The following is a 27,774-nucleotide window of genomic DNA, read 5'->3' on the forward strand; positions in this document are numbered from 1 at the left end:
AGAAGTTCAACATGGGATTGAAAGACGGTAAAACAATTAGCAGGGATGTGATTTGGGGCTGGTGAAATTATCTGAAAATTTTAGCCGGGGGTCTGGGGGCCACAGGCCCCCAGCTGGTCCAGGGCAGCGGCCTGGTGGGGGACAAGGGGGGGGAAGCCCCCCGAAGCTCCTGGGGTTTTCTGACTTAAAAATTGTACTAAAATGGCAAGCAAACACACAAGAAAAAACTTGTCATGATTAACAAATTCAAGCCAATTTAATGGTCAACATGCAACTCTGACACACACACACACACACACACACACACACACACACACACACACACACACACACACACTCTCGCTCACACACTCACACACACTCTCTCTCACTCTCACTCACACACACCCCAAAGAACCAGCGCGAGCAGGGCCCGCTAGCCCCGCGCCTTGTGACGTAATTCGCCCCGAGGCGAGCCGCGGTTTTTCTACAACCATTCCCAGCGGAACTTTTTTTTTCACTATTCTGTCGATTTCTTTAACTCGATTTGCATCTTTACGCTCGATCACGGAGGCTGCCATCTTTCAACTCTTTGTTTGAAGCGAGCTTACGTACAGCTATCTAACAAGCGTGTTCATTGGTTGTTACAGAGCGATGAGCCAATCACGTACCTCGTTTCATCTCATTGACGCAATTACGTCATTGAGATGAAACGAGGTACGTGATTGGCTCATCGCTCTGTAACAACCAATGAACGCGCTTGTTAGATAGCTGTACGTAAGCTCGCTTCAAACAAAGAGTTGAAAGATGGCAGCCTCCGTGATCGAGGTGTAAAGATGCAAATCCGAGGCTGCCATCTTTCAAACAAAGTCGGAATGAATAGGATACGAATGTGGATGAGGGAAAAATCGGAAAAAATTTTTTTCAAGTTTTGAGGTGAAAAAAGCGGAATTCCGCGAATTCGCGGAAAAATCACATCCCTGAATTAGGGTAAATACAACTAAATCCAGTTCTTCCACGTCCATGCTTGTCCTTGTAATGATTAACTATAGTCTTTTGAATAAATGAGGAAAAATTGCAAAACTTACAAGACCACTTCATAAAAATATCACTGAGGCAGGTTATCACAATGTACCTGAAAAACAAAACATAAGAAAAAAAAAAGGTTTTAGTACAAGTGATGTACAACTCAAATGAAGAGTATACATTTCCAGTCAAGCCTAACAAATTGGATTCATTGACTATCACCATGACTGCACAATTATTGCACACTGCAAAAATGTGAATGTAATAAGATTTGTCTAGTCAAGTGAAAAACATGTCACCCTTGATACGAGAGAAAAACCGCCCAAAAAATAAACTAAAATCACCCAAAATAAGAAATTATTTTCAGATAAAGACTACTCTTCAGACTTTTTAAAACTAATTGTAGGACTTTGCCAGTGGTTCAAGTGAAATTTACAAGTTTTTTGCAATAGCCCTGAAATAGATTCCCGAAGCCATCGCCAAGATGGCCGCCGACTACACGGACTTCATACTGAACGACTTTAGCCTCATCAATATCGTTGTGTAAATTCAGAACACAGTTAACTCGTTAACTTACAGTCTGTCAGTCCTCATTAGTGGTTTCAGAACAGCATCTTTCATTAAGAATCTTTTAATTTGTTTTAGTTTCTTAGACAATACAAGATTGACCGCAAAACTCGGGCCAAGTGGCATTAGCTAACGCCATCACTGTTCAGAAGACGTGCTAATCTCCAACCACGCATGGCCATGGAAGCTAAGTAACGGTTTTTTGCTATAGTGAAGAACCCCAGCCCGTAAGACTAGCAGTTATCCAAGTGCATAGTTATCCAAGTGCTAACGTTTAATTGCTGTGACCTTTATACCTATCCAACGAACACCATTGAACCGAAGACCAATGTACCTTTCCCACAAAAAAAAAAATCTCATTACAGATTCGTAATATTAGCAACCAAACCCCAGCTCGAACGACCGCCTAAATAGTTAACCAACATTAGGTGGCTTTAACCTTGCTAATTACCTAGCAACCACCGCTGGAACGAAGCTGAAGGTATTTTCCCCGCAAAATTTCTCTCAAAAGATTCACCACGCACACGAGTGACACTGGCAAGCTAACTTAAGCCCAAACGATAGTGAACCGGAGGCCCACCATGCAGAACGGAGTTTCCCTCATAAAATGTCTCTCTCCATCGGTCGTCACGCACATGTGTGAATAGCAGCAAAACGTTGCTGCACCTGCAGCTTGAATTTAACACGTGATTCACTTGGACCCCAGAACATGAACCTACACCAGCCTCAACTGCTCTTAATTGTTGGCCATTAAAATGTACCTCGCTAAAATTTGTATATCACCGGTGTTAACACTTCGCAGCGCACAGATCAGACGGTAACCACAGCTGACATTAATCATGTTATTGGCGTAAGGCATAATCATCTAGCGAAATTCTAGGCTACAAAACTAAAGAGGAACACTTACCAAAAGCGAACTCGTCCAAACCACTGAACTAGAAGAAGTTCAGTGGTCCAAATCGTCTCTCGTGCAAAACACACAACCGACTCCAGTTGAATTTGGCTGCAGATTGATGGCTGGCGCGTGAATGGCGGGATTGAACTGTAGATCAGGGGTGTCAAACCTGATCCATAAAGGGCCGTGTGGCTGCAGGTTTTCATTCCAGCCATGCAGCAGCACCCTGATTTGGCTTATTCAATCAACTGACACAACCACCCTTTAATCAAGGGTGGGTGTGGCTGCAAGTATTTGACTGTGTGAAGACAGTTCAGTTGATTGAATGAGCCAAGTCAGGTGTGCTGCTGCATGGCTGGAATGAAAACCTGCAGCCACAAGGCCCTTTATGGATCAGGTTTGACACCCCTGCTGTAGATAGTCACGCTACTCGCGCATGCGCAAAGACCCGTCCTCTCCCGTTGCGACAGCTGTACCCCATTTAATTTAAAATAGCAAGTTAATTCATCCACCTTGTATTTCTAATTCATTGAAGTAACTTATGGCCGTAAGTCAGAATGATGACAACTCAGACAATTGAGTTGAAATTTCACAAAACATAATTTCACGTCAGAGTAAATTAAATATATATTCAATCATAACATATTGATGGGATATTTTTTACAGTGGAATGATATTGTATCAGGCTGTGTTGATACTGTAGTCAGTAATGTAGAATTTCCTTTGCAGTGGTGTTTTACTGAGTGATTCCAGCTCACATTATCCATGGAAGAATATAAATATCCTGGAGGAGATGGCTGGGTCAATCATCAACCAGCTAGCTCACCATACGTTCATGCTGACCAATGGTGTTTGGGTTTATGGAGTGAGATAGCACTGCCACAACAAGAGAGCAAGTACAACTGTTAGTCACGTGTATTTGGGCCATCTCTTGTCCCATTGCATTTTACTATCATAGAATTGTCCCATCAGCTACAGTTGTTCTTTTTCATGCCATATGCCTGTAATTATGATGCAGAAAAGGAAATGATAGAGGAGACTCCTTTTTGAACTTGATGAGATGATTCAGTTCTCGTTGGTGTGTTTTTGCATTCCTTTACGTGTCTTATGTCAGTGAATGTTGAGATAATGGAAGGCTCCTTGTTTGGTCATTTTTAAATTCAGTAACTCATTCCTTATGACTGCTATGTTCTGCTTGTTTAGGATGGACAGTTACAGCAGGAATCAACCTCAGTGAGACAGGAAGGAGTTACCAATAATGTTGCACAGGTGAGCAGATAAATAAAATGAGGTTTAAGATCTGCCCTCATCTTTCAGGAAAGCTTCAAGATACAGCATACTTCAGCAGCACTCTAAAAAAATCCAGTGGTGAAAACAATCCAGCAGCTGGTTCCAGAAAACATCCTAGAATTATTTAAAATAACCCAATAAAATGGCCCAACAGCCTCAACACAGCATTTGGGTTGAAAAAACAACCACACACATGCTTTCCTTAGTCTAGGGACAGAAAGTTATGTATGTAAAAAGAAACCCACCATTCCACCGATTCTGATCTTTCGCCCCCATACAGGAAAGGCAAGCTCCGGCCCTGGAACACATCAACCACTTTTAATCGTTTATAGAGCCCCACTACAAGTCCAGGCCACTTTAATTACCAAGAAAGAGAATAACAGTGCTGTCAATAATAACAATCTCACATAAAAGCTGTTTGTGAAAAAGACAAAAGAAGGCACACTGTGGCAAATTTCTGTAGTTTTCACAGCATTTTTACTGTATAATGAACAAATCCTTCCTGTAGAACCTGTATACAGTACATTAGGGGAGAGCGGGGTAATGTGAGACATCGGATAATGTGAGACACCCCCTGTATCTAGGCAACGGAACACAATTGGGGTCATGTGACCATTATGTTTTCAACCCCCTCCCAATCCCCCCTTGCCAGGAAGGTGAAGTTGGTGCTGTGGTATGTTTTTTTTTTCCACAAAAATGTGTTTTTTGCATGTAAAAGTAAATTTTCTTGCTATGAACTTAATCAAATATTGTGTCAAAGCAAATTGATTCAGGTAGAAAAACTTGTATCATACATGTTGATGAACTTCCAACATAGAAAACCATGTGATTGATGCTAGTTGAAGATTAGCCTGAATTGCTAGAGATGTTGTTTTTTTCTAAAATGGTGGCTGTGGGGTAAAGTGAGACAAATGCTGTGGGGTAAAGTGAGACACTGTCTCACTTTACCCCACCATGAAGCACAAGTTAAGTTTAGTCTTAAACATGATCCAGATGGTCCACTCCCTGCAAATGAACCACCTGCTGCAGATGATCCACTCGCTGATGCTAATCCATCCACTCCGCATGGTCCACATGGATGTGCCTTGCCAGCTGACTCGGATGTTCCCAGCCGACCTGGATATGTGTCTCCTCCTGATATCCTACCACTTCCCAAATGTCCCCCCAGAGCACAAACCAAAAGAAAGCGTGTGAAGACAGCCATCCTAACAGATACTCCTGAGAAGCAGACAATAGAAAAGGCTTATGAGAGAGACAAAAGAAACTGGCAGAGAAAAAGCAAAATAGCAAAGAAAAAGGAAAACTGAAAAAGAAAGCACCCAAAAGGAAAATCATAGATAGCAGCTCTGAGGAGAGTGATGTCCCTGTCCCACTTGATGATGAGAGCTCTGAGGATGAGAGAAGTGATCCTGGAAACACAGATCTGAACGTGGGTGACTTTGTCCTAGTTAACTTTGCAACCAAACACAGGAGTCTCCGTTATGTTGGCATGGTTTAGAAAGCTGAGGATGACGAAATACTTACACAATTCCTCAGAAGAATCCAGGGAAACAAGAAACAGTGGGAGAGACCCATGTTTGCTATAAAAGGAAATGATGTGGCACATGTTCCTAAAGGTGATGTGGTGAAGAAGCTGCCTCAACCTAATAGGCCTGGAGGAACCACACGGAGAGAGCAACTCTTCACCTTTCCCTGTAACTTTCAGGGCTGGAATGTAGAGTAGGCCTTGTTATAGAGTATGAGGCTGATGTTCTAATCCAGGTGGGTCTAGCCTGTGTCCTGAGTCCCAGGCTGATCTAGCTGGTTCTGATGGTCCTATGTTCTGAGCCCCAGACTGTGTACTAGCTGGTTCTGATTATGGGTCCATGTTCTGATCCCCAGACTGTGTACAAGCTGGTTCTGATTATGGGTCCATGTTCTGACCCCCAGACTGTGCACTAGCTGGTTCTGATTGTCCTTTGCTCTGACCCCCAGACACTAGCTGGCTCTAAAGGTCCTGTGTTCTGACTCCCACACTGTGAATGTTAATTAAAACATTTTGAATTATATTATGTTGTATTTCATTTACTTTTTAGGACTTTGGGTTACTTTCAAGTGTTTAAAAAATGTGCTTAATTGACCAATCCCCATGATTCTGATACTAGTCCGACATTAGTTTTGGAATGTGTGGTTGTCAATCTAGCTGTCAGGATTCTAATTGTTACAACATGTGTTGTTATGGTAGTTTTAAAGTGGAAAACATAAGTGGATCAGCTTACCCCCAACTGGTTCACTTTACCCCCTTGATTTCTCTGGTCTGTCTAAGTTTACCCCTGAGCTGGGGTAAAGTGAGACACAAGACCACTTTTTTAAAAACAATCATATTTTCATTGCCCTTTGTCCTGAAGACATTCTGATAATTTCCATAGCCAGGAAACATCCTGAATTAATAAGAAACGTGTAAATTTTACTGATATATCATTTTAGCTCGGCTAGAGGGGAGCAAATGTAAAAAATGGCTCACATTACCCCGCTCTGCCCTACTGTAGATCTGCAAAGCATCATGCTCTAAATTCTTTGGTGGGTGAATTCTACAGTAAATAGATTTTTCCTGTGAAATACAATACAGTAATTTTTAGCAGGATTTTCCCCCACCTGCTTTTCTTCATACAATTTTGTTGCAAGAGCTGACTGATAAGATTCCACAATTTCTTCAACCTTTGACTTCAGTAAGGTAACTTAGCTCGTTATTCTGTAATTGTACATTAATTTAGCAGTTTTCAGGTTCCCTGTGTGTGTAACTTTAAAAGTGCACTGGGAGAGAGAAGAAGAGAGACACGCCTTTATTAGCTAGTCAGCTAGTGTGTATAATATTACCAAAATTTATTTACACATGAAATTTTTATAGCTTTTATTATCTGGTGACATTTAGTGGATAACGTTATCAGTTTGATGTTAAAGTAACATTATTGGATAAAAGATAAATTAGAACTGTGTGTGTGTGTGTTTTGTGTACCATTTGTACTATGCATGTGTAGCAGTGGCGGCTGGTAGTCTTTCAAACAGGGGAGGCTGGTCGGTTACGATATTTCCAGATTTTAAAAGAAAAAACACATCAATTTTGCCCATACTCTTGCCTCTGATCTGGCTGATTGTTGGCAGCGTCACAAACTGTGAAATAACAGGTTCTTTTGGCCCATTAGCCTACTGTCCAATATACATGATGGTGGTGTTGGGGGGGGTGTATATTTTAACATTTTATATTTTAAAATTGTGGCATGTTGTTTAAAAATTGATCATTATTGAAAGCAGCTCTTTGTCAGGAACCTCAGCAGTAGAGCTGGGTGCCACACATTTCATTCAATGACACTTTCCCTATATTTTACTTATTTTGACTGAGAAATGTTTTATTGACAATTTTGATAACCCTTCACTTTTAATCCAGGTCTGTAGTGTGAAATGTTCTCGGCTGTGTTTTTGTTTAAAAATGTTTTCCAAATTGTAGCTGTGTTTAATTCATATCCAGAGAAATATATATTCCAATATAATATACTCAGCATAAACATTTTAAATAGATTCTATATTTTTGGTCCATCCATGACATATTACTAAAGTAGCCTATTTACTGTTGTTGATGTGGGTCACTTGTTGTTAGCCAATTCACTTTCTCGTACCAGGAGAGCTGAAAGGAACGAGTATTATTCCCTACCTTTTTCACCAAGTCAATTTGAGGCGTTGGTCTCTTTAATTTTAATTTTTTCCTCGAAAGGAAGACTGGCAAATGGCTTCGCCAAAATTAAATCAGCAATGCTTGGCATCCGTGCGCAGCTTTCTTGCTAGCTGACTAGCCCCCTCAAGTTCAAGTTCAGTCACTCAAATAAACGACATTTCTGGAACTAAGATAGCAAACTTGACAACACTATATTTACACTTTATTCATCTCATCTCATTATCTCTAGCCGCTTTATCCTTCTACAGGGTCGCAGGCAAGCTGGAGCCTATCCCAGCTGACTACGGGCGAAAGGCGGGGTACACCCTGGACAAGTCGCCAGGTCATCACAGGGCTGACACATAGACACAGACAACCATTCACACTCACATTCACACCTACGGTCAATTTAGAGTCACCAGTTAACCTAACCTGCATGTCTTTGGACTGTGGGGGAAACCGGAGCACCTGGAGGAAACCCACGCGGACACGGGGAGAACATGCAAACTCCACACAGAAAGGCCCTCGCCGGCCCCGGGGCTCGAACCCAGGACCTTCTTGCTGTGAGGCGACAGCGCTAACCACTACACCACCGTGCCGCCTTTACACTTTATTTACAATGAAAATATATACAAGCTAAAAAAGCAGGTAGAAACCGTATGTAATGAATGAAATCAAAATGTAAACTGAGCTCTTACAATACACCACAGCACTTGCGAATCCGCATGCGACTGAACTGAAATTCACCGCTGCCTGTCTATAGTTGAAACGAGCTGTCAATCAAAGAAAATATCCGGCCGCTTTCACCAATCACCAGTCTCCTCGCGGAACCTGCCATGTCCCTCCCACTGTGAGGCTGGGAGTCCGTGGGCGGGCGTTTTCGCAGTATTTGTCCAATAACCGTCTTGCATTTTGAGATTGAAAAGCGCAGAGCTCCCAAATGCCATTGAAGTCCACTGAGGCTGGGCTGCATCGTGCTGTCACGAGGGGGAAAAACTCACGCACACATTAAAGTTATAAGGGCATTTTTAGAGGAGGCTGAGCCTCCCTCGTTGTCTTAGAGCAATCGCCCGTGATGTGTAGAGTTTATGTAGAGTTTATGTAGTGTACTCAGTAGTAGAAACATATTGTGGTATTTCTAATGGGAAGTAAGGAGTCAGCAAAAATAATCATAGAGCCATCAGTTTCGTCTATAAATTTCTACGTCAGTGAATAATTCCTTTCCTTCCACTGCAGGGAAGAAGATTGCAGCCCAACCAGAGGAGTCCAGCCCAGGAAGAAGAATCCAGTCAGTGTTAGACATTTTCCATCCATCCATCCATCCATCCATCCATCCATCCATCCATCCATCCATCCATCCATCCATCCATCCATCATCTGTAGCCGCTTATCCTGTTCTACAGGGTCGCAGGTAAGCTGGAGCCTATCGTGTTAGACATTTTATAGTTTAAAATTCTACAGTTTTTGGTGCACATGTAAGTTCTGTGTTTTGATCACAGAAACATGAATGTGATCGCTACTGCAACAGCAATTACACTACTGTGATTATTACTGGAATAAAAGTTACAGTATTTTATAGTTACTGTGATTAAATTCACAGTAAACATACAACATACTACAAGTGACTTGACATTTCAGTGTTCTTTTTACAGTATTTATTACTGAATATAATAATTATAACTATAGTGTTTGATTTTAAAAATTCCTTATGTATAAACAAACATTCTCATCTCATCTCATTATCTCTAGCCGCTTTATCCTTCTACAGGGTCGCAGGCAAGCTGGAGCCTATCCCAGCTGACTACGGGCGAAAGGCGGGGTACACCCTGGACAAGTCGCCAGGTCATCACAGGGCTGACGCATAGACACAGACAACCATTCACACTCACATTCACACCTACGCTCAATTTAGAGTCACCAGTTAACCTAACCTGCATGTCTTTGGACTGTGGGGGAAACCGGAGCACCCGGAGGAAACCCACGCGGACACGGGGAGAACATGCAAACTCCGCACAGAAAGGCCCTCGCCAGCCATGGGGCTCGAACCCAGGACCTTCTTGCTGTGAGGCGACAGCGCTAACCACTACACCACCGTGCCGCCTAAACAAACATTCTGTTAAATGAATTTAAAACAATTTGAAAAGAATCAGTTGTTTTTAGAATTATATTAGAATTTGAATGCATTTTTAATAATTAGACTCCTCATCTCACCTCATCTATCCCTTGACCTATGGGGTTGTTGGGACATCATGGATGCTTGGGCTACAACCCTCCTCCAACCCAGGCACTGTCCCTTGTAGTATAGTATTTGTTAGACCGGCCGCACGTGTGACATGGCCATACCATTTCAGTTTTCTTTTCTTCATGTCGTGAGAAGGGTCTCATGTGGTCCTGTAGCCTGTTCAACAGTCTGGTGGATGGTTTCATTCGTGATGTGGTCCCTGTGTGTTATACCGAGGATTGTCCTGTAGCACCTCATTTCTGTTGCTAGGATCCTTCTTTGTAGGTCTGCTGTGAGTGTCCACATCTCGCAGCCATACAGGAAAATTGATAAAGCAAGTGATTGTAGGAGGTGGATCTTTGGTCCCAACTGGATGTGTTTATCCCTCCATATGGTTTTTAGTCTTGCTACAGCAGATGTCATTTGTGCTATTCTAGCCATGATTTCTGGTTTTGACCCTTCGTCGGATATGATGGAGTCCAGGTACTTAAACGTTTTCACTGGTTCCAGTGTTGTTCCTTTGATTTTTACCTCAGTGTGGAACCCATGTGCATTATTTGTCATCAATCTAGTCTTTTCGGCACTTATTTCCATTCCGTAAGCATCTGAGGTCCTGTCCAGCTTTTCCACCAATGTGTTTAGCTCATCCTCTCTCCCTGCTAAGCCATCGATGTCGTCTACAAAACGTAAGTTTGTGATCAGCCTTCCTCCTATTGAAACTCTACCGGAGTGGTTTTCTAGAGCATCTTCCATTATTCTTTCCAGGTATATGTTGACGAGGGTAGGGGAGAGGAGGCATCCTTGCCGTACTCCTACTGTGGTGTGGAACCAGCTGCCAATATTCCCGTTCAAGTGCACGACACTTGTAGCCTTACTGTACAGTTGTTCAATAACTCTTATAAGGTTTTCGTTGATATTATATTTCCTCATAGTGGCCCACAGGGCTGCATGCCATACCCTGTCAAAGGCTTTTTTAAAGTCAATAAACATGTGATACAAGTCTTTTTGATGTTGTAGGTGTTTCTCACATAGTAATCTCAGACTGAAGATTTGTTCCGTGGTGCTTCGTCCTGCCCTGAACCCTGGCCTGCTCCTCGTCAATGATGGACTCAGCGACAGGTTTTAATCTGTTCAAGATGATCTTCAACATAACCTTACTAGGGTGACTTATCAAGCTTAGTGCATGATAATTTTGACATACTTGTAGGTTCCCTTTTTTTGGCAAGATTATGATCAATTATACGATAACATAATAAATATTGTGTATCACGCAAAATATCTCTATCTTTAAATAATGTTTTCTTCAATGTCACATTTTGTTTATGTAAATCTGTCCTGATCAATGTATTTAAGTTTACAGCTGATATGATCATATTTAGGTTACATTATTTCTAAAGCAAACAGTTATGAACCTGCAACTCAGCCCCTTCTCTGGACACAATAGTGCAGTGGCGCCATCTGCTGGACAGCTACTACTACTGCAATTCTACTTATTATAGTTATATAAGATTTCCTTCCAGTTAAACAGCTCAGTGTTTTTTTTTATAAAGTCTGCTGAGTTTTCAGCTCCTTTTAATATTAAATCTTCTTGTCTACAGGAAGTGTGACTGCAGTGTGAGGAAATGAGGCGACAAAATGGACCAGTTTCACAGCAAACAGTGAAGTTTTATTAAACATCTGCAGGATGATTAACAGAGAAATATATTTATAATTACAGAAATACAGCAAACAATACGGTAACTGGTTTTTGTTTTTTTCTTTTTTATCAGACATTTAATTTTTGGGTTTGTTTACCTGACATGTTTCGACGTACAACTTCCGTCTTCCTCAGAGTGTCACCGGATGTTATTGGTGACGCATCTTTTATCAGCTGCTGTTTCTGAAGGCGTGGCCTTCCTGTCTGGTTTGACAGGTCGGTCACACCTTCTACTGTCTGTTCGTCCCCTGCAAGATGTCACTCCAGGTATGGGAGAGCATGTATGCTCCCTCATCCCGGTTGATGGTCCTCGGGCTTCGCTTACGGATCTCCATGGCCTCCCTGATCCAGCGCTGATGTTTGTTATCTTCTGTGCGGATGACTCTGGCATTCCCCCAGTCCATAATGTGATTTTCCCTTTTGCAATGATCTGTTATAGCTGACTTATAATTTTCCTGTTGTGCCTTTTCTTTTATTGTTCGGGTTTGTCTTGTAGCTGTCTCCTTTTCGCACTCTTTCTTATGTTCATTTTTTCTTGTGTTGAAACTCCTTCCTGTCTCCCCAATATAAGTTTTATTGCATAATTGACATGGAATCTCATATATGGTGTTGCATCTGTTGTCCGGATGTATTCTGTCTTTGGGATGAACCAGGATCTGACGGAGTGTTGTGTGTGGTTTGACAGGTGTGTTAATGTTGTGTTTCCTCATTACTCTTTGAATGCGTTCAGTTATTCCCCTGATGTATGGTAATGTAACTACTCCCCTGTGTTCTTGTTTGTTAGTTTGTTTTTTCTCTTTCTTCTGTGTTTTGTTGTTCTTAACCTGTTCCGCCCCTTTGGATATTGCCCATTGTGGATATTGACACGCCTTCAGTGCGTGTTGTATATGTTGTTCCTCCTGTTCTTTGTCCTGTGGATCTGTAATTATTGCTGTGCGTTCATGTAATGTTCTAACTACGGATATTTTGTGCATTATGGGGTGTTCGGAAGTCCAGTTTAAATATTGGTCGGTATGTGTGGGTTTTCTGTGTACTTTTATTTTGATGTCCCCATCTTCTGTGTGATGTATTTTTAAATCCAAAAATGCTATTGACTGCTCTGTTTCTTCTTCATGTGTGAATTTTATATTGCCGGTATTGTCTATGGTGTTGAGATGGTCGGTGAGCTGTTGAGTGTGTCCCCTCTTTACTTTTTCCAATATGTCGTCCACATACCGTTTCCAGAGTGTTGGTCTGTATTCCGCTGGTATTGTAGTGAGTGCTTTTTGCTCCAGATCCTCCATGAAAAAGCCGCACATGATGGCTGATAGTGGGTCTCCCATGGCAAAACCTTCCTTCTGTCTGTAAATTGTATTCCTGAACTGAAAGTATGTGGATGTGGCAACGAATTGAAGGAGCTGAGTGATGTCTTGTACAGTGAGGTTTGTGCGTTTCTTGAGCGTCCTGTCTGTTTTTAATTTGTCTTGTACTATCTGTATGGTAGCTTCCGTGGGTGTTCTGGTGAAAAGAGATATGACATCATGTGAAATGAAAACTTCGTCTTGCTGCATTTTGATGTTTTTTAGTTCTTCTGCCAGATGTTTTGAGTTTTTGCAGTGTTGGTCTGTGAGTCCTAGTAATGGTTTAATTATTTCGGTGAGTGCTTTTGATAAGTTGTATGTGACTGCACCAATGCTATCTACTATGGGGCGTAATGGTGTTCCTGGTTTATGTATTTTGGTGTGCCGTAAATCCTGGGGATGACATTGACTGTGGGTACTAAATGATTGTAATCCTGCTTATCTATTTTATTTTCATCAAGTAGTGGTTTTAGTAGTGCTTTAAGTTTCTTTTTCTTGTCTTCTGTTGGGTCTTTTTTTAATATTTCAAATGCGTTGTCGCTGAGTAATTCATTCATTTTTCGTTCATATTCATCAGTGTCCATAATAACTGTTTTTCTGCCTTTATCTGCTGGGAGGATTGTGATATCTTTATTTTTAGCTAATGTTCTCATAGCTTTGGCTTCCTGTTTTGTGATGTTGCTAGGTGGTGGTTTGGCCGTTTTCAATATACCAGCTAGTGTGTTTCTTAGTGCTGCTTTTTGTCCGTGATCCTGTATTTTCTCACATGCTAATTCAGTTGCCAGAATGAATTCATCGTGAGGTATATGGTTCGGTGTGACAGCGTAGTTGAGTCCTTTTGCTAGTATACTGCGTTCTGCTTGTGAGAGTTTGTACCTTGATATGTTATGAATCCATTTGTCGTTGATGTGTGCGTGCTCCGGTTCTGCCTTCTTTTTCTGCGCGATGAGTTTGTCCAGTTTTTGGATTTGTCGGGTTTTTGTCATGGTGAATTCCTGTTCGTGTATGTCTGCCAAGTGTCCGTGTATTGCCATTTCCATTTCCTTGTTTTGGGGAAACCGGCGTTTGAAAGTTTCCGTCTCCCTGTGTAGTTCGCTGTTGATATTATTTAGTTTGTCCGTTGTGCACCGTATCCGTTCTTTTACCAGAGTCATCCGCACTTTCCTGATCATCTTTTCCACGTTTCTGGTTGGAATTGGGTTCTTGATGTTCAGGCTGGCCGGTACGACTTCCTCATCCCGGCAGCGCAGATTGAATCTCAGGTGATTCCTGTAGCGGGCCCGTTTCCGTGTCAATCTCTCTATGCGGCGAAACTCCTTGATGCTTTCATCTCCGTAACTAATTCTTAATCTTTCGATTACATTCATTATGTCTTATATTAAATATAGTTAGTTTTTGTTTTTTTCTTTTTTATCAGACATCTAATTTTTGGGTTTGTTTACCTGACATGTTTCGACGTACAACTTCCGTCTTCCTCAGAGTGTCACCGGATGTTATTGGTGACGCATCTTTTATCAGCTGCTGTTTCTGAAGGCGTGGCCTTCCTGTCTGGTTTGACAGGTCGGTCACGCCTTCTACTGTCTGTTCGTCCATGGGCGCAGATAGAGGGGGGGACGGGGGGGATTCGTCCCACCCAGATTTAAATTCACCTCGTTCGGTCCCCCCCACTTATAGGGAGGAAAAAACGTCTATGCTGTCTTTCTTTGCATAAGGCAAGCCTCACGGAAAAATCAAAAGACTAATTACTAGGGCTGCACAATTAATCGAATTTAATCGAAAATCGCGATTTTGGCTGCCACGATTGAATTAAATGAAAATCGCGATTTATTTCCATTTAAAATGCGAGCTCTGCTGCATATCTGATCAAGCACTTTGACCAGTACTCCGCCAAACCATTAGGGGGCGAACCGCCGCATGTAAGGTTTCATTACTCCGCCTAAATAAGCAAGCAAGGCAAGTGCGCAGAGCTTCGGCTTTTGCTAGGGGTTAGCTCAGCGGCTTACATTTGTGGGGGCGGTTTTTGGCATAATCTGATTTGTGACTGGGTCTGGAGGGGATCATGGATGAGGGTAGTGGTGGGGGTGGAAATGAGGATGAGGCATTTAGAGAGTTGCTACTGAATCCCTGGATAAGGAAGGGGGGTAGTCACCAGCAGCAAGCGAAAAGGGCTTTTTCAGATGATGAGGAAGGAGAACGAACAGTGAGGTTGAGAGTGTGGCAGGAGGATGAGCTGAAAGTAGTGGTTGGTTTTAAAGAGGGCTGTGACATTGGTAAAGTTGGACTTGTTACATTGACTAATGGTTTGAAAAAGGTTTTGGGAGAAGTGGAGAGGGCGTATCCGATGAGGAATAGCAGGTTGCTCATTCAGTGCAAGAATAGGGCCCAAAGGGATAAGGCGCTGAATGTTCAATCAATTTGCAAGCTGGATGTAAGTGAAGTAAGGGTGTTTGGAGAACGGAGAGCAAGAGGGGTGATATCTGGCATCCCCTTAGGGGAGAAGATGGAAGATCTCAAAAAGACAATTAAAGGTGGGACAGTGTTGAATGCAAAGAGACTACAGGCTACGCGGGATGGCGAAAAGAGGGATAGCACGTCTGTGCTATTGGAATTTAAGGAAACAGTACTGCCAGAAAGAATTATGGTGGGATACATGAGTTTCCGGGTGCGAGAGTATGTCCCTCCACCAGTGAGATGCTATAAGTGTCAACGATACGGGCACATAGCTAAAGTCTGTCATGGTAAGCAGCGATGTGGGAAGTGTGGAGGAGAACATGAATACGGACAATGCGGGGATAGCGATGTGAAGAAATGCTGCAACTGTGGGGGGGATCATACAGCTGCGTATGGAGGGTGTCCGGCAAGAAAACAGGCGGTAGTGATTCAGCAGGTCAGAACATCCAGGAATTTGTCGTACGCAGACGCGGTCAAAGCAGTTCAGAAAGAAAGCAGAGCGGGTAGTCAAAAGGCGCCGCATTCGCAAGGCACGCCTATTGCGTCAGGAGTAGGGAGCAATGAGGAAGCTATAAACCCAGAGAAACTTATTCTCTTTATTGCTTATGTTGTCAACTGCTCTAATGACATAAGGAGTAAAAAAGATAAGATTAAAATGATCGTCAAAGCTGCCCACAAATTCCTAAATATAGGGAATTTATCGTGGGAAAAAATTCAAGCAGCTTTAATTAGTGAGACGAGTGAACAATCACAACCATTAGGGTAGAACCTCTGATAATAGTCCAGTGGAATGCCAGGAGTCTTGTGGCAAATGGTCAGGAGTTTAAAGGAGTTTTAAATGAAATGAAATATAAGCCAGACGTTATTTGCATACAAGAGACTTGGTTGAAAGAATCACTGGATTTTGTAATCAGAGGGTACTCCTGTGTGAGAAGAGATAGGGTGGGAGGTAATGGGGGAGGTTGTGCCACATTTGTAAGGAAGGGAATACAGTATAGGGAATTGAAGAAAGGCAATGAACAAGAATACATTATAATAGAGGTATGGACAAGAGTGGGTAGTGTCAGGGTAATTAATTTCTATAATCCATGTAAGCAGCTGGAGGTGGGGCATTTGGAGGAAATGTGGGAAAACATGGAGGGTAAAACAGTATGGTGTGGGGATTTCAACGCACATAGCGCTGTTTGGGGTAATAAAGAGGACAGCAATGGTAGGATAGTGGAAAGCTTCATGGAGGAACAGGGATTGGTGTGTCTCAATGATGGCACAAGCACTAGAATAGATGTGGTGAGGGGGACGGACTCAGCGTTAGACCTTACAATCGTGTCAAGGGCGTTGGCGCATAAATGTAACTGGCAGGTGCACACAGACTGTAGTATAGGCAGTGACCACTTCCCCATCACGACCAGAGTGGAGCTAGAGGTGGTGAGGGTAGTTGAGATAAGAGAAGGGAAGTGGATCTTAGGAAAAGCTGATTGGGAAAAGTTTATGAAATTTAGTGACCAAAGCCTGGCGACTATTGATACCAGTCAAAATATTGAAGATTTATGCATTGGTGTGACTTGTAGTATTGTGTATGCGGCCCGAGAGGCAATCCCAATGACTAAACCAAGGGGCTTGAATAAAATTGTGCCTTGGTGGGGTAAAGACTGCAGTGAAGCTATCAAGCAAAGAAACAAAGCTTTTAGGGTGTTAAGACAGACTTATAAATATCAGCACCTGATAGACTATAAGAGGGCTCAAGCACTGGTTAGAAGAGTGATTAAGAAAGCAAAGAAGGAATACTGGAAAAGTTTTTGTAACACTCTTGGACGTACGACTCCTATTGGAAAAGTATGGGGAATGATTAAGAGGATGAGAGGGAAAGGAAGAGGGTATGAATACCCAGTAATGATGGAGGAGGGGAAGGTTATCTTAAGCTGTAAAGAAAAGGCAGAAGCAATTGCACGAACATTGGTCAAAGTGCACAGTTCGAACAATTTAAGAGTAGAGGAGGTAAGGGCCAGACAGGAGACGAGGATAAGGTATGATGTACAAGACAGGGGAAATGTAGAGGAGGAAGGGGTCCTTAATAGACCATTTACCCTCCAGGAGTTGAATAGGGCGTTACAGAAGGCGGGCAGGTCTACTCCAGGTAGAGATAGGGTATGCTACTCTATGCTAGAACACCTTAGTGTTGAGAGTAAGGGAACATTACTCCATTTGTACAACAAGGTGTGGGAGGAGGGGGTACTTCCTATATCCTGGAAGGAATCAATTATTGTTCCCATACGGAAACCAGGGAAAGACCCCAGGATCCCTAGCAGCTATAGGCCAATTGCGTTGACCTCCCAGATGAGGAAAACTCTTGAGAGAATGCTTAACGACAGAATGGTATTTTTTCTAGAGTCCAGGGGGCTTATACACAACTACCAGTCAGGTTTTAGGAAGGGTAGGAGTACAATGGATCCAATTATAGCATTGGAGGACGCAGTCAGAAGGGCCCAAGTAAATAAAGAGTCTGTTGCAGCAGTGTATTTTGATATAGAACGGGCGTATGACATGCTATGGAGAGAGGGGCTGCTTATTAAACTGTCCCAGCTTGGAGTAAGAGGGAGAATATGGGCATGGGTTAAGGCCTTCCTATCTGAGAGAAAAATTACTGTCAGAATTAATGGAGCGTTTAGCAACAGTTATGGGGTTGAGAATGGAACTCCTCAGGGCAGCATTATCAGCCCGTTATTGTTCACAGTGATGATTAACGAGGCTTTTAAGGAGGTTGACAAATCTATAGATGTTGCCTTATTTGCAGATGATGGAGCTATGTGGAAGAGAGGAAGGAACGTGGAGCATATAGTTCAGAGAATGCAGCAAGGAGTGGACAAAGTACAAAAATGGGCTTTGGATTTGGGCTTTAGAATCTCTGTGGAAAAGACAAAGTTTATGCTCTTCACAAAGAGAAGTAGTATTCAGGATCTTAAAATCACTGTTGGGGAGTCAGAGTTGGAGAGAGTGGAGCATTTTAAGTATCTTGGTATGTGGTTTGACAAAAGGCTGACCTGGGCTATGCACATCCAGAAAATCATTGAAAGATGTAAAAGAGTGCTGAACGTTATGAGATGTCTGAAAGGTACGGAATGGGGGGCTGATAGGACAGCAATGAAGACCATCTACTCAGGCCTGATAAGGTCAGTGCTGGACTATGGATGCGTAGCTTATAGGTCTGCGGCTGAATCTATACTAAAAAAACTAGACCTGGTACAGTATCAAGCCTTGCGAATATGCATGGGAGCTATTAAAACCTCTCCAGTGGCGGCCATGCAGGTAGAGTTGGGGGAGATGCCTTTACATCTAAGGAGGGATCAGCTGTCTTTGGTGTACTGGGCTAATCTTATGGGGCACCAGGAAGGTCACATAGGCCGGCAATCACTAATGGATTGCCAAGAGAGGAGAAATGACAGAGTTAGAAGCTTTGGATGGGTTATAGGAGAAATGGCAAGAGAAGTAGAGATCAGAGACTTACCTGTATGTCCTACTGTTCCATTTGCTGCGACTCCTTGGTGGACCTTACAATTGCCTTTAGTTGACCTTGGCCTTCTGGAGGCAAGAGAGGAGGTAGAAGTGGACAAGTATTATGCTGAATGGTACATACAGAATTACTATGGGGACAGCTATATTGTTTATACAGATGCATCAAAGAAGGATAGTCAAGTGGGCGCTGCATTTGTAATTCCAAAATTAAAAGTGACTGTTTTGCAAAGACTGAGCGACAACCTGGCTGTGTACACAGCAGAACTGGTGGCTATATCATTAGCACTGTCTTGGGTGGACAGTAATAGATCTGTTCCAGGGAATATTGTGATTGCTACTGATTCTACTTCAGCTCTGCACAGCATCAAAAATGTACAATCACAGTCAAGACAGGATATCATAATAGATATCATTCAGATGGTAAGCAGGCTGCAAAGGTCAGGGGTCAGTGTAACACTGATGTGGGTGCCTGCACACATTGGAGTTACAGGTAATGAACTGGCAGACCAGCATGCCAAGAAAGCAGTAGACCAACCTGGAGTAGAGATGCACATAAAGTACAGTAAGGCGGAAATGAAATGTATAACTAAAGTCAAAATTAGGCAGAAGTGGCAGGAACTATGGGATAAGGGACACACAGGTAGACATCTGTATAATATTCAGAAAACAGTGGGAAGGGGACGAAGTACACATAGGAGTACACAGGAGGAGGATATCATTTCTAGAATGAGAATTGGCCATACAGGTCTGAACAACATAATGTTTCTAATAAAGAAACATGTAGATGGTAAATGCAGTGACTGTGGCAACCCTGAAACTCCAGAGCATGTGGTAGAGTCATGTACTAGACATCTGGATGAGAGGCAGGAACTAAATAAATGTCTTGAAGGAGTGAAAGTTCCCCTAAAGCTAAGTGAAGTACTTCTAAGGCAGACAGGAGAGCCATGTTTTACATATTTGTTTACCTTTTTGAAGGAAACAGGTCTTCTGTGGAGATTGTAGGCAACACTCCCTTTGCTTATTTGTTTATATTTCCCTTTATTTATTTATTAATTTTATTTTAGTAATATTTTTTTTTTCTTCCCTCTCCCTTTCCTTTTCCCCTTTGAGTGTAGAGTAGCGTAGATCCAGACCCACACTCCCTTTCAGAAGATGGCGGTAATGCACATCTAAAAGTTGCTTGCCAACCGCCAATAAACCAGAAGAAGAAGAAGCGCAGAGCTTCAGTATCTTCTTCAAGGGGTGATAGCGTGAGAGTAGGTAACAGATTGAGGTGAGAGAGAAAAGCTAACCATGTCGGAACAACAGACTATTTAGCACTGGAGGCAATGTTGTGACCTGCCTTCACTCATGTTTAAAGCCAGAGCATGTTGATAGGCTGGTCTTTCTAGCTAAAAACTTGTAGGCCTCAGTATAATGCTATGTAATTGTTGCAATTGGAGTTTTCAGTTCCTTCATCCTTTGGTAATTTCTTGGATAAATTTCATTTATTTGTCATTTGGAAATCAGAATTTCTCTTTCATTCTGCACTGAAAGCTGTTCATATTGTTTGTTTGAATATAGTGAAATAAAATTTAAGTGATTTCCCTAACATCAAGAATAATCGTGATTTAATAATCGTGATTACAATTTTGATCAAGATAATCGTGATTATCATTTTTTCCATAATCGTGCAGCCCTACTAATTACCATTCGGTTTATTGAGGTGCACAGCAGTACATACATAGTTGCAACAACTCACATAAAACAAAACAAAGACTGATATTCGGTTGGTTGAGCTGCGCAGACTGCACAGGTTGCGAGCTCGAGCTTGGTTGCTATGGTTACCTACAACAAGTTTGACAGGCATATCGGGGACAGCTCCTAGTTCAGGACCCCAGCACGGCATGATGAAGGGTGCCAAACCGAAAAGGCAGAAAACGATTGCATCGTTTTTTCAAAAACAACGACTGTAAGTAAACTGTGCCTTACTTTATCATATCACCTTGCAATTTTTTGATAGTCTGTTCAAAGTAATGTCGTAGTGAAAGTAAAATCATACAGAGTAGAGATGCCTTTCTGGTAGCCTCCTTCTTTCGGTGGTAGCCTGTAGATACAGTGCTCAGAAGGCAGTTTTAAGGGCATCAGAGTATATTCCTCGCACAACACATGTTGGGGGTGGGGTTGGTTTGCTGGCAGCTTTGTCCCCCCCAGTTCAAAAAACGTATCTGCGCCCCTGTGTTCGTCCCCTGCAAGATGTCACTCCAGGTATGGGAGAGCATGTATGCTCCCTCATCCCGGTTGATGGTCCTCGGGCTTCGCTTACGGATCTCCATGGCCTCCCTGATCCAGCGCTGATGTTTGTTATCTTCTGTGCGGATGACTCTGGCATTCCCCCAGTCCATAATGTGATTTTCCCTACTCTGAGGAAGACGGAAGTTGTACGTCGAAACATGTCAGGTAAACAAACCCAAAAATTAGATGTCTGATAAAAAAAGAAAAAAACAAAAACTAACTATATTTAATATAAGACATAATGAACGTAATCGAAAGAATACGGTAACTATCCACTTCTCAGTTACATCACATAACTCATTTCAAACGCAGTAAATGTTTTTTCACAGGTTGACCTGTGAAAACTTAGTCATACTATGAATTTTTGTTGTTTTCTTTTGTTCCGTCACATTTGTTGTACTGTATACTGTTGTCTCATTGTCCTTCATGTTACTTAACCTAACGTATAATTTACAAGTGCAATTATTTTGTAATGCAGATTATACCAAAAGTCAATAAAGGGAAAAACAAGTTTAAACAGATAAAAATGTCATTCTTTAAAACAAAATTATGAATAATAAACTGTAGTGGTAGAACAACAACAACAAAAACCACTTTGGGATGTGCGGTTATAAGAAAATAATCAGCAATCAGTGTATAGCAGTAACTCTGCTTCATCACACCACCCGGTCATTAATTATTTTACTACAACACCACATCACCCACAGTGTTTTATTTCTTATATCATGACTAAAGAGTTATACGATCCCTAAAGCACAAGGCATGATGTTGATCTGCAAGCGAAGTAAAGCCCACCAAAGCATCTCTGCTTCATGAGAAACATTTTCTTTCTGCAGTAGTCAGTGGAGGAATCAGTTTTAGGTCTGAATAGAGAATCGGAGGGATTGAGCTACAAAATTCATGTTAAATACATAAACTTCATACAACAAAAATATCTACATTACATTATATAATTATATATTTATTCAAAGTGTATTTCACTATTAGAATTATGCAAAAATACTGAAAGCAGTGTATACTGAAGTAAAAGCCTTGTAGTGAGAGTCTCCTCAGGGGCCTGAAACTGTTCCTGTCCATTTCAGCTCCCTCTTCCACTAACCACGTCTCCGAGTCTCTTTCATTTGTTAGAACTAAATGACTGATGGGTTTATGAATGTGTTGTCTGTTCCTCAACATGGAAATGCAGGAACACCAGAGTCTTCATCACACACACAGATGTTCATCACACACTGAAACTAAAAGAAAAACATCCAGATTAATCCCCACACACTGGACTGTGGTACTTCATGACCAACAGCATGGAATCATCTCTGCTCCAAGAGAAACATTATTATCTCCTGTTTATAATTTAATTCAACATTTATTCAGTCTTATATAATATCTGTGTTCTAACACTGAGCTCCAACAAATGAGAACTTCCACAAGATCTAACAGGAAAGTGAGCAGACGTTTCCCATCCCATCACTGCTCTTATCCAATCACAGGCTTTGGAGCTTTTTAAACAGTAACTAACACTGCGGTGGGTTTGATCTCTTGTTCTACATGTAGATTTAAGTGCAGACTTTAAGAAGAAGCCGAGGTGAATTTTACAAGAACGATAGAAAACACAGTGTGGAGGTGGAGAGCAGGAAGGAGTGTCAGAGTGAGTCAAGTGGCTCCTTAAATCACATATTTGTGGTAGTGTGGCAAGGGAGTAACTTTGATTTTGACATTGGTGGGGACACAAAAGTGATCCAAGGCAGAGCTTCTGAAAGGTGTTTTTTTCCATTAGCAATCATAATTTCATATCATACAGATCTTAGAGGTTAACGGGGTAGCCATGGCCTAATGGTTAGGGAGTTGGTCTTTGGATCCCACCCTTACCTCCCCCTACATCTCCATCCATGGCTGAAGTGCCCTTGAGCAAGGCACCTAACCCAACATTGCTAGAATCTGATGATTTATTACTTTTACACCACACAATTCCTAATTTGTGTTTAAGCAGTCATTCTGTCTCTTCCACAGAAATACATAAAAATAAGAATTAAAAACTTTAAGCATTTCTAGCATTAAATATTGTGGGTTTTTTTTTTTAAAAAGTTCAATATCTGTATTGTTTGACATGGGGGGGGGGGGTCTCAAAATTCACTGACTGCCTTATTGAGACACTCAAATAGGTGCTACTGGTGGCATTTTCTATTCTGTAATTAAGCTCAAATTTAGTGAAAATGATATTTGGATATATAATTTAGTGATTGCCTATTATAGTATGATTATGTTTACATTAGTATTGCATTTATAGTATATACCCCTTTTTTCGTCTTTGTTGCCCCTCCATTTTCCATATTATATCTTTTTGTTGCCTGTTTCTGTGTTCGTAACGTGTGTTATGATTTTCACTGCAGATGTGCTTGTGACTTCTTTTATGTTCATGCTGCAGTTACCAATATTCGTCTGTAGGTGGAAGTAAAGGACCATGGATTTGTTGTATCTAGCCTAGTAGTAGTAGAAAGAGGTCTCTGTAAAACAGTGAACGCAGTAGACTCAGCGGCTGTGACGCTGTTGATTCTGAAATGCAAGTCGCACATCTGCATGGCCACGCAGTAGCCTACATCTGACTACTTACATTCTGTAAAACCATTAGATCTATAAATTTAACATTCATTCATCGAGGATATTATCTAACACCAAGTTACATTGCTCCAGCATTCCTTTTCTCTGCAGCTATGCAGTAGCCTAGCTCTGATGCGTCCTGTCACGTTGCTAAACCTGCCTAAGGAGCCACAGCAATACTTTCCATACGTCAAAAGGATTTTGTTGAGTTTTTAAAGCTCGACGGAAACCCTGCACTTACATTCTTGACTTTGAAGAAGAATGAATGAATGTCTCGTTTCTTGGGAGGGGGGGCCGTCGTCCATGATACTCAAGTCAGCATGTGAGTCGTAGGGCAAGCATGCATGGACATCGAAGTCCAGCTCAACTTGCAGGCTGACGGAGAGTGGGGGGTGCGTGGGGTAGGTCAGGTGTGTACGTGTGAGATACGGGGGGTTGATGGGCGGGTAGTCACGGCTGCTGTGGGAAGTGTGCTGCTTTTACAGCAGATGGAGTGACAGCTGGGATAGCCAACCATGTAAGGTAGCGAGAAACAGGTAGCTAATCAGAGAATGATATCTATGTTGGGGGGGGATTATTAACAGTGTCATGCATTTAACCCTTTGTGTGCCATATAATCATTGCTCAGGTTAGGACATCGGTTTTATTGATCGTGATTAGACAGTAGCGGCTGAATATTGGTAGCAGAGCCGGCCCGTGGCATAGGCAATATAGGCAAATGCTAAGGGCACTGCGTCCATCCAGGGGCGCAGAAACGGGGGGAGAAAAATTATGACTTCCACTATTCTGAAAACGGGTGGTGAGGAATTCAGTAAATAATAATAATAATAATAATAAATTATTATTATTATTATTATTATTATTATTATTATGTCAGCATTATAATGTCTTAGCCTATATTATTATTATTATTATTATTATGTCAGCATTATAATGTCTTAGCCTAATTTAATTGTACAGCAAAGCATGTAGTCAGGGTGCGATTTGTCAAAAAAAGCAGGGTGGGGTGTGATGGTGGTTGTTAATCATGTAACAATAAGCGCTCAACAGTGGTTCGCCCTGTCTATAGTGTGTCTTCGGGCGCGCAAGTGCGCATCCGCGGCTATTCTCTGTTTTGGCCATGTAATAGCCTAAGTGTTGTTGGCTAAAGAGTGTTTTTGCATAACGTAGATAACGGACATAGATCTGTTGCTTGTTTTGAATATGGCTGCACTTGGAGCAGTCTGTCGGTGTCGTTGAGCAGTCTGGGCTGAAGTAAAGGTCTTCTATGCACCGAACAAGTTTCGCAGCGAGATATTCCAATGGTGCCTGGCACGTTTTTTTTTATAAAACAAATTTGCTTTGTTGATCTGTGTTCTCATTAAAATGACAGTTTAGCAGCTCATTCAAACAACCATCTTGGGAAGAGCTTCCTGGAGGAAAATATAATAAATGCGTTGAATACAAGAAACAATCTCAGTGCATCAAGACTGCAGGGAAATGAAACAAGCACTCAGATGTGTTCTCTTTACAAATAGCATAAATGGCACACTTTCTCTCCTGTAAAGGAAGAAGACACAAAAGCAACTCACTGAGCGGGTGGTGAGGAATTCAGTAAATAATAATAATAATAATAATAATATCATCATCATTAATAGACCTGTTACTTTCCCAAGGTGCCCCCTCTCGTCCAACCAGGCTTTACATATGCTAGACTACTACTTGGGGAGGATGGTTGTGCTTTAATGCAAGCTGAAAAAATGTCAAAACGTCCAAAATTGTCAGGAGCCCAGGGGAGAAAGAAAAGGAGGAAAAATGCGACAAAGACAGAGGTAATGTCACACTCAGTAAAGGTGATGTCGATATTATTTTTCTGTTGCAAAACCATGATTGATAACGTCATTAACCACTTGTTTTCTAGGCTATGCAGCAAAGCAATGGATAACATTATATCAGTGTACATAATGTTAGAGCATAACTTGGCATTCTCACATGCTATATTATACTGCAGTTAACTAATTCTTTGCCTTCTGCTAATTTGTATTTCACTGTAATAAACAATTAGACAATACAATTGATAGCCTACCATTACATATCAACAGTTTTTCCCCCTGTTCTACATTTAGTTTTTCAATAGTTGAAGGCAGTACCAAAAAACACCACTAGAGGTCTTTTTAAATCAATTTTTTTTATTTTTATTTAAATCCTTATGTTTTTCATGCACACTGGTTTCTTTAATATCTTATTTTGTGCAATGCCTTATTTATATTGCATTTACGAATTACAACACTTGTTTACATTTTTTATTTTGGGAGTACTGTAAATGTAATACTTTATGTAAGCCATTTATATTATGTTTCATATATTCAGTTCATATTTTGTATTTGTTTCTTTAATTCAGTATTAAATATTTTGAATGTGCAATTTCTTTATTTAATGCCTTTAATTAAGTATTTTGAACGTGTAAATTTTTTGTTTAAATAAAAGAATGTTTTAAGACAAAGCTATTCCATTTCTTGTTAGTATAGATACACTATCAGTGGCTTTAACTGGTGTTGGGGAGGGGGCGCCACCTAAAATCTTGCCTAGGGTGTCAAATTGGTAAGGGCCGGGCCTGACTGGTAGGGACGCATCCCTACCCAAAATTACGCCCTAGTAGTATGGCATTAAAGATGATCGTTTTACTGAGTTTTGAGGAGAGTTGAGAAGAAAGTGTGCTGCTGATCAGAAACAGGGAAAAGCCGAGATCATCTTATTCAGACAAAAGCAGCAGGATGAAGTCAGAGACAGCAGGGTGTCACAAGGAGACGAGGTGTTCATTTACAATCACTCTCATGCACTCAGACGGGACATTTTGGAGACTCTGACTCCATCTTCTGCTTTAGGAAAAATTTTAAATCAATTTTACTGAACAACAAACAGCATTAAAGACAACTGGGAGGAAAAAGTCAGATTAAATAGAACACAGTGAAAATTTCTAAAACTGGCTTCATTTCATGGCCTGGTCATGTGACATTTACTGAAATTAAAGAAAAATGAGGAAGAAATTAAATTATTATCCCCCCAACATTTGCCTAAAAAGGTGATTACTTACCTGAGTGTCTGTAGTTTGTAATGTTTATCATCCTTAAGAGCAGAAAGCAGCTTCTCTCCTGAGTCTCCTATTTCATTCCCAATCAGATTCAGTTCTCTCAGGTGTGAGGGGTTTGATCTCAGAGCTGAACTCAGAGCAGCACAGCCTTCATCTGAGACACCACAATACCGCAACCTGCAGAGACACAATGACACACACTTCACTGCCTCAGTTTATGAACATCAAGATTTGATTTCTGTCTTTTTAAATTAGAGAGGGGCGTGTGTCCCATGGATGTGGCTTTTCTTTCACCATTTCATATCAAGGAAGTAGCTAAGCTGAGAGCAGAATAAGGAAGTTACAGCTCACGAGTTACAATCAGAAACAAATTTCAGAAATGAATGCAAATAATCAAACAGAACTTTAGATTTACAATTTATCTGAAATATTGCCAAATTATTCCACCACTGCAGGCTTCAATATGTTTAGGTTTGAGATGTCAATCATGTTCTTTCCTGATTTATTGATTGGCAATCGGTTACAAGACTCCACCCCTTTGAGAGATCGACCAATCATAATAAGGAGAAGCTGCGCGTCCAGGCGGAACAAAAAGGGGGAAAAAACCCACATTGTCCAATCCACAGTGAGATTTTTCCCCCCTGTGAAAACACACTCGCCCACACTCCATTCCCTCCCAGTGAAGCGGTGCGTCTGGGCGGGGCTCAAAATGACGAGATAGACACTTTGGTGAAATAAACAGTGTGAGTTTAATGAACAAACAGCGCGATATTGCAGTGAGATACTCCATCAATCTGATTCACTCAAATACTGAACGACACCAAGACTGATGAATAAAATAGAGACTTTGGGAAACGTTTCATTGCTGCATTTTAATGAAATGTGAGGGGAAGCCGGGCTTCCAGTGTCGCCTTAAAGCAAATCACCACTGACAGAGATGGACTGGAACATTATTTACTATTTTAACATTTATTATTATTATTATTATTATTATTATTATTATTATTAAAATTCAAAATCAACAAAAGGATTGTTTCCAAGGGTTTCAGTTTATTGGAAGTTCTTTTCTCCTCCTTTTTAATTTTTATTTAAAAAGTCATTTTTTTATCTATTTAATTTTTTCACTGCATCAGTTCTGTGGCATTAACGTCTCATTTTAGTTTTTAAACTCTATA

The 27,774-nt window shown here is 41.3% G+C and overlaps 1 protein-coding gene across 3 annotated transcripts in view; it reads right to left on the reverse strand.

The window, feature by feature from the left end:
- LOC132870622 (NACHT, LRR and PYD domains-containing protein 12-like) overlaps positions 1 to 27,774 on the reverse strand; it is a 327,744-nt gene that overhangs the window by 105,937 nt on the left and 194,033 nt on the right. Inside the window, exons 15-16 of one of the 3 annotated variants that reach the window (XM_060904346.1) lie at positions 26,603 to 26,776; positions 20,347 to 22,172 (exon numbers count right to left, since the gene is read on the reverse strand). The exons of the other annotated variants lie outside the window; for them this stretch is intronic. Of the exons in view, the coding sequence (XP_060760329.1) occupies positions 22,160 to 22,172; positions 26,603 to 26,776 (187 nt within the window). The 3' untranslated portion in view covers positions 20,347 to 22,159. Of the gene's footprint in view, positions 1 to 20,346; positions 22,173 to 26,602; positions 26,777 to 27,774 lie in introns of those variants that run through there. 3 annotated transcript variants of the gene reach the window in all.

The sequence above is a fragment of the Neoarius graeffei genome, chromosome 22 (genome assembly GCF_027579695.1).
Source record: "Neoarius graeffei isolate fNeoGra1 chromosome 22, fNeoGra1.pri, whole genome shotgun sequence".
Lineage (NCBI taxonomy): Eukaryota > Metazoa > Chordata > Actinopteri > Siluriformes > Ariidae > Neoarius > Neoarius graeffei.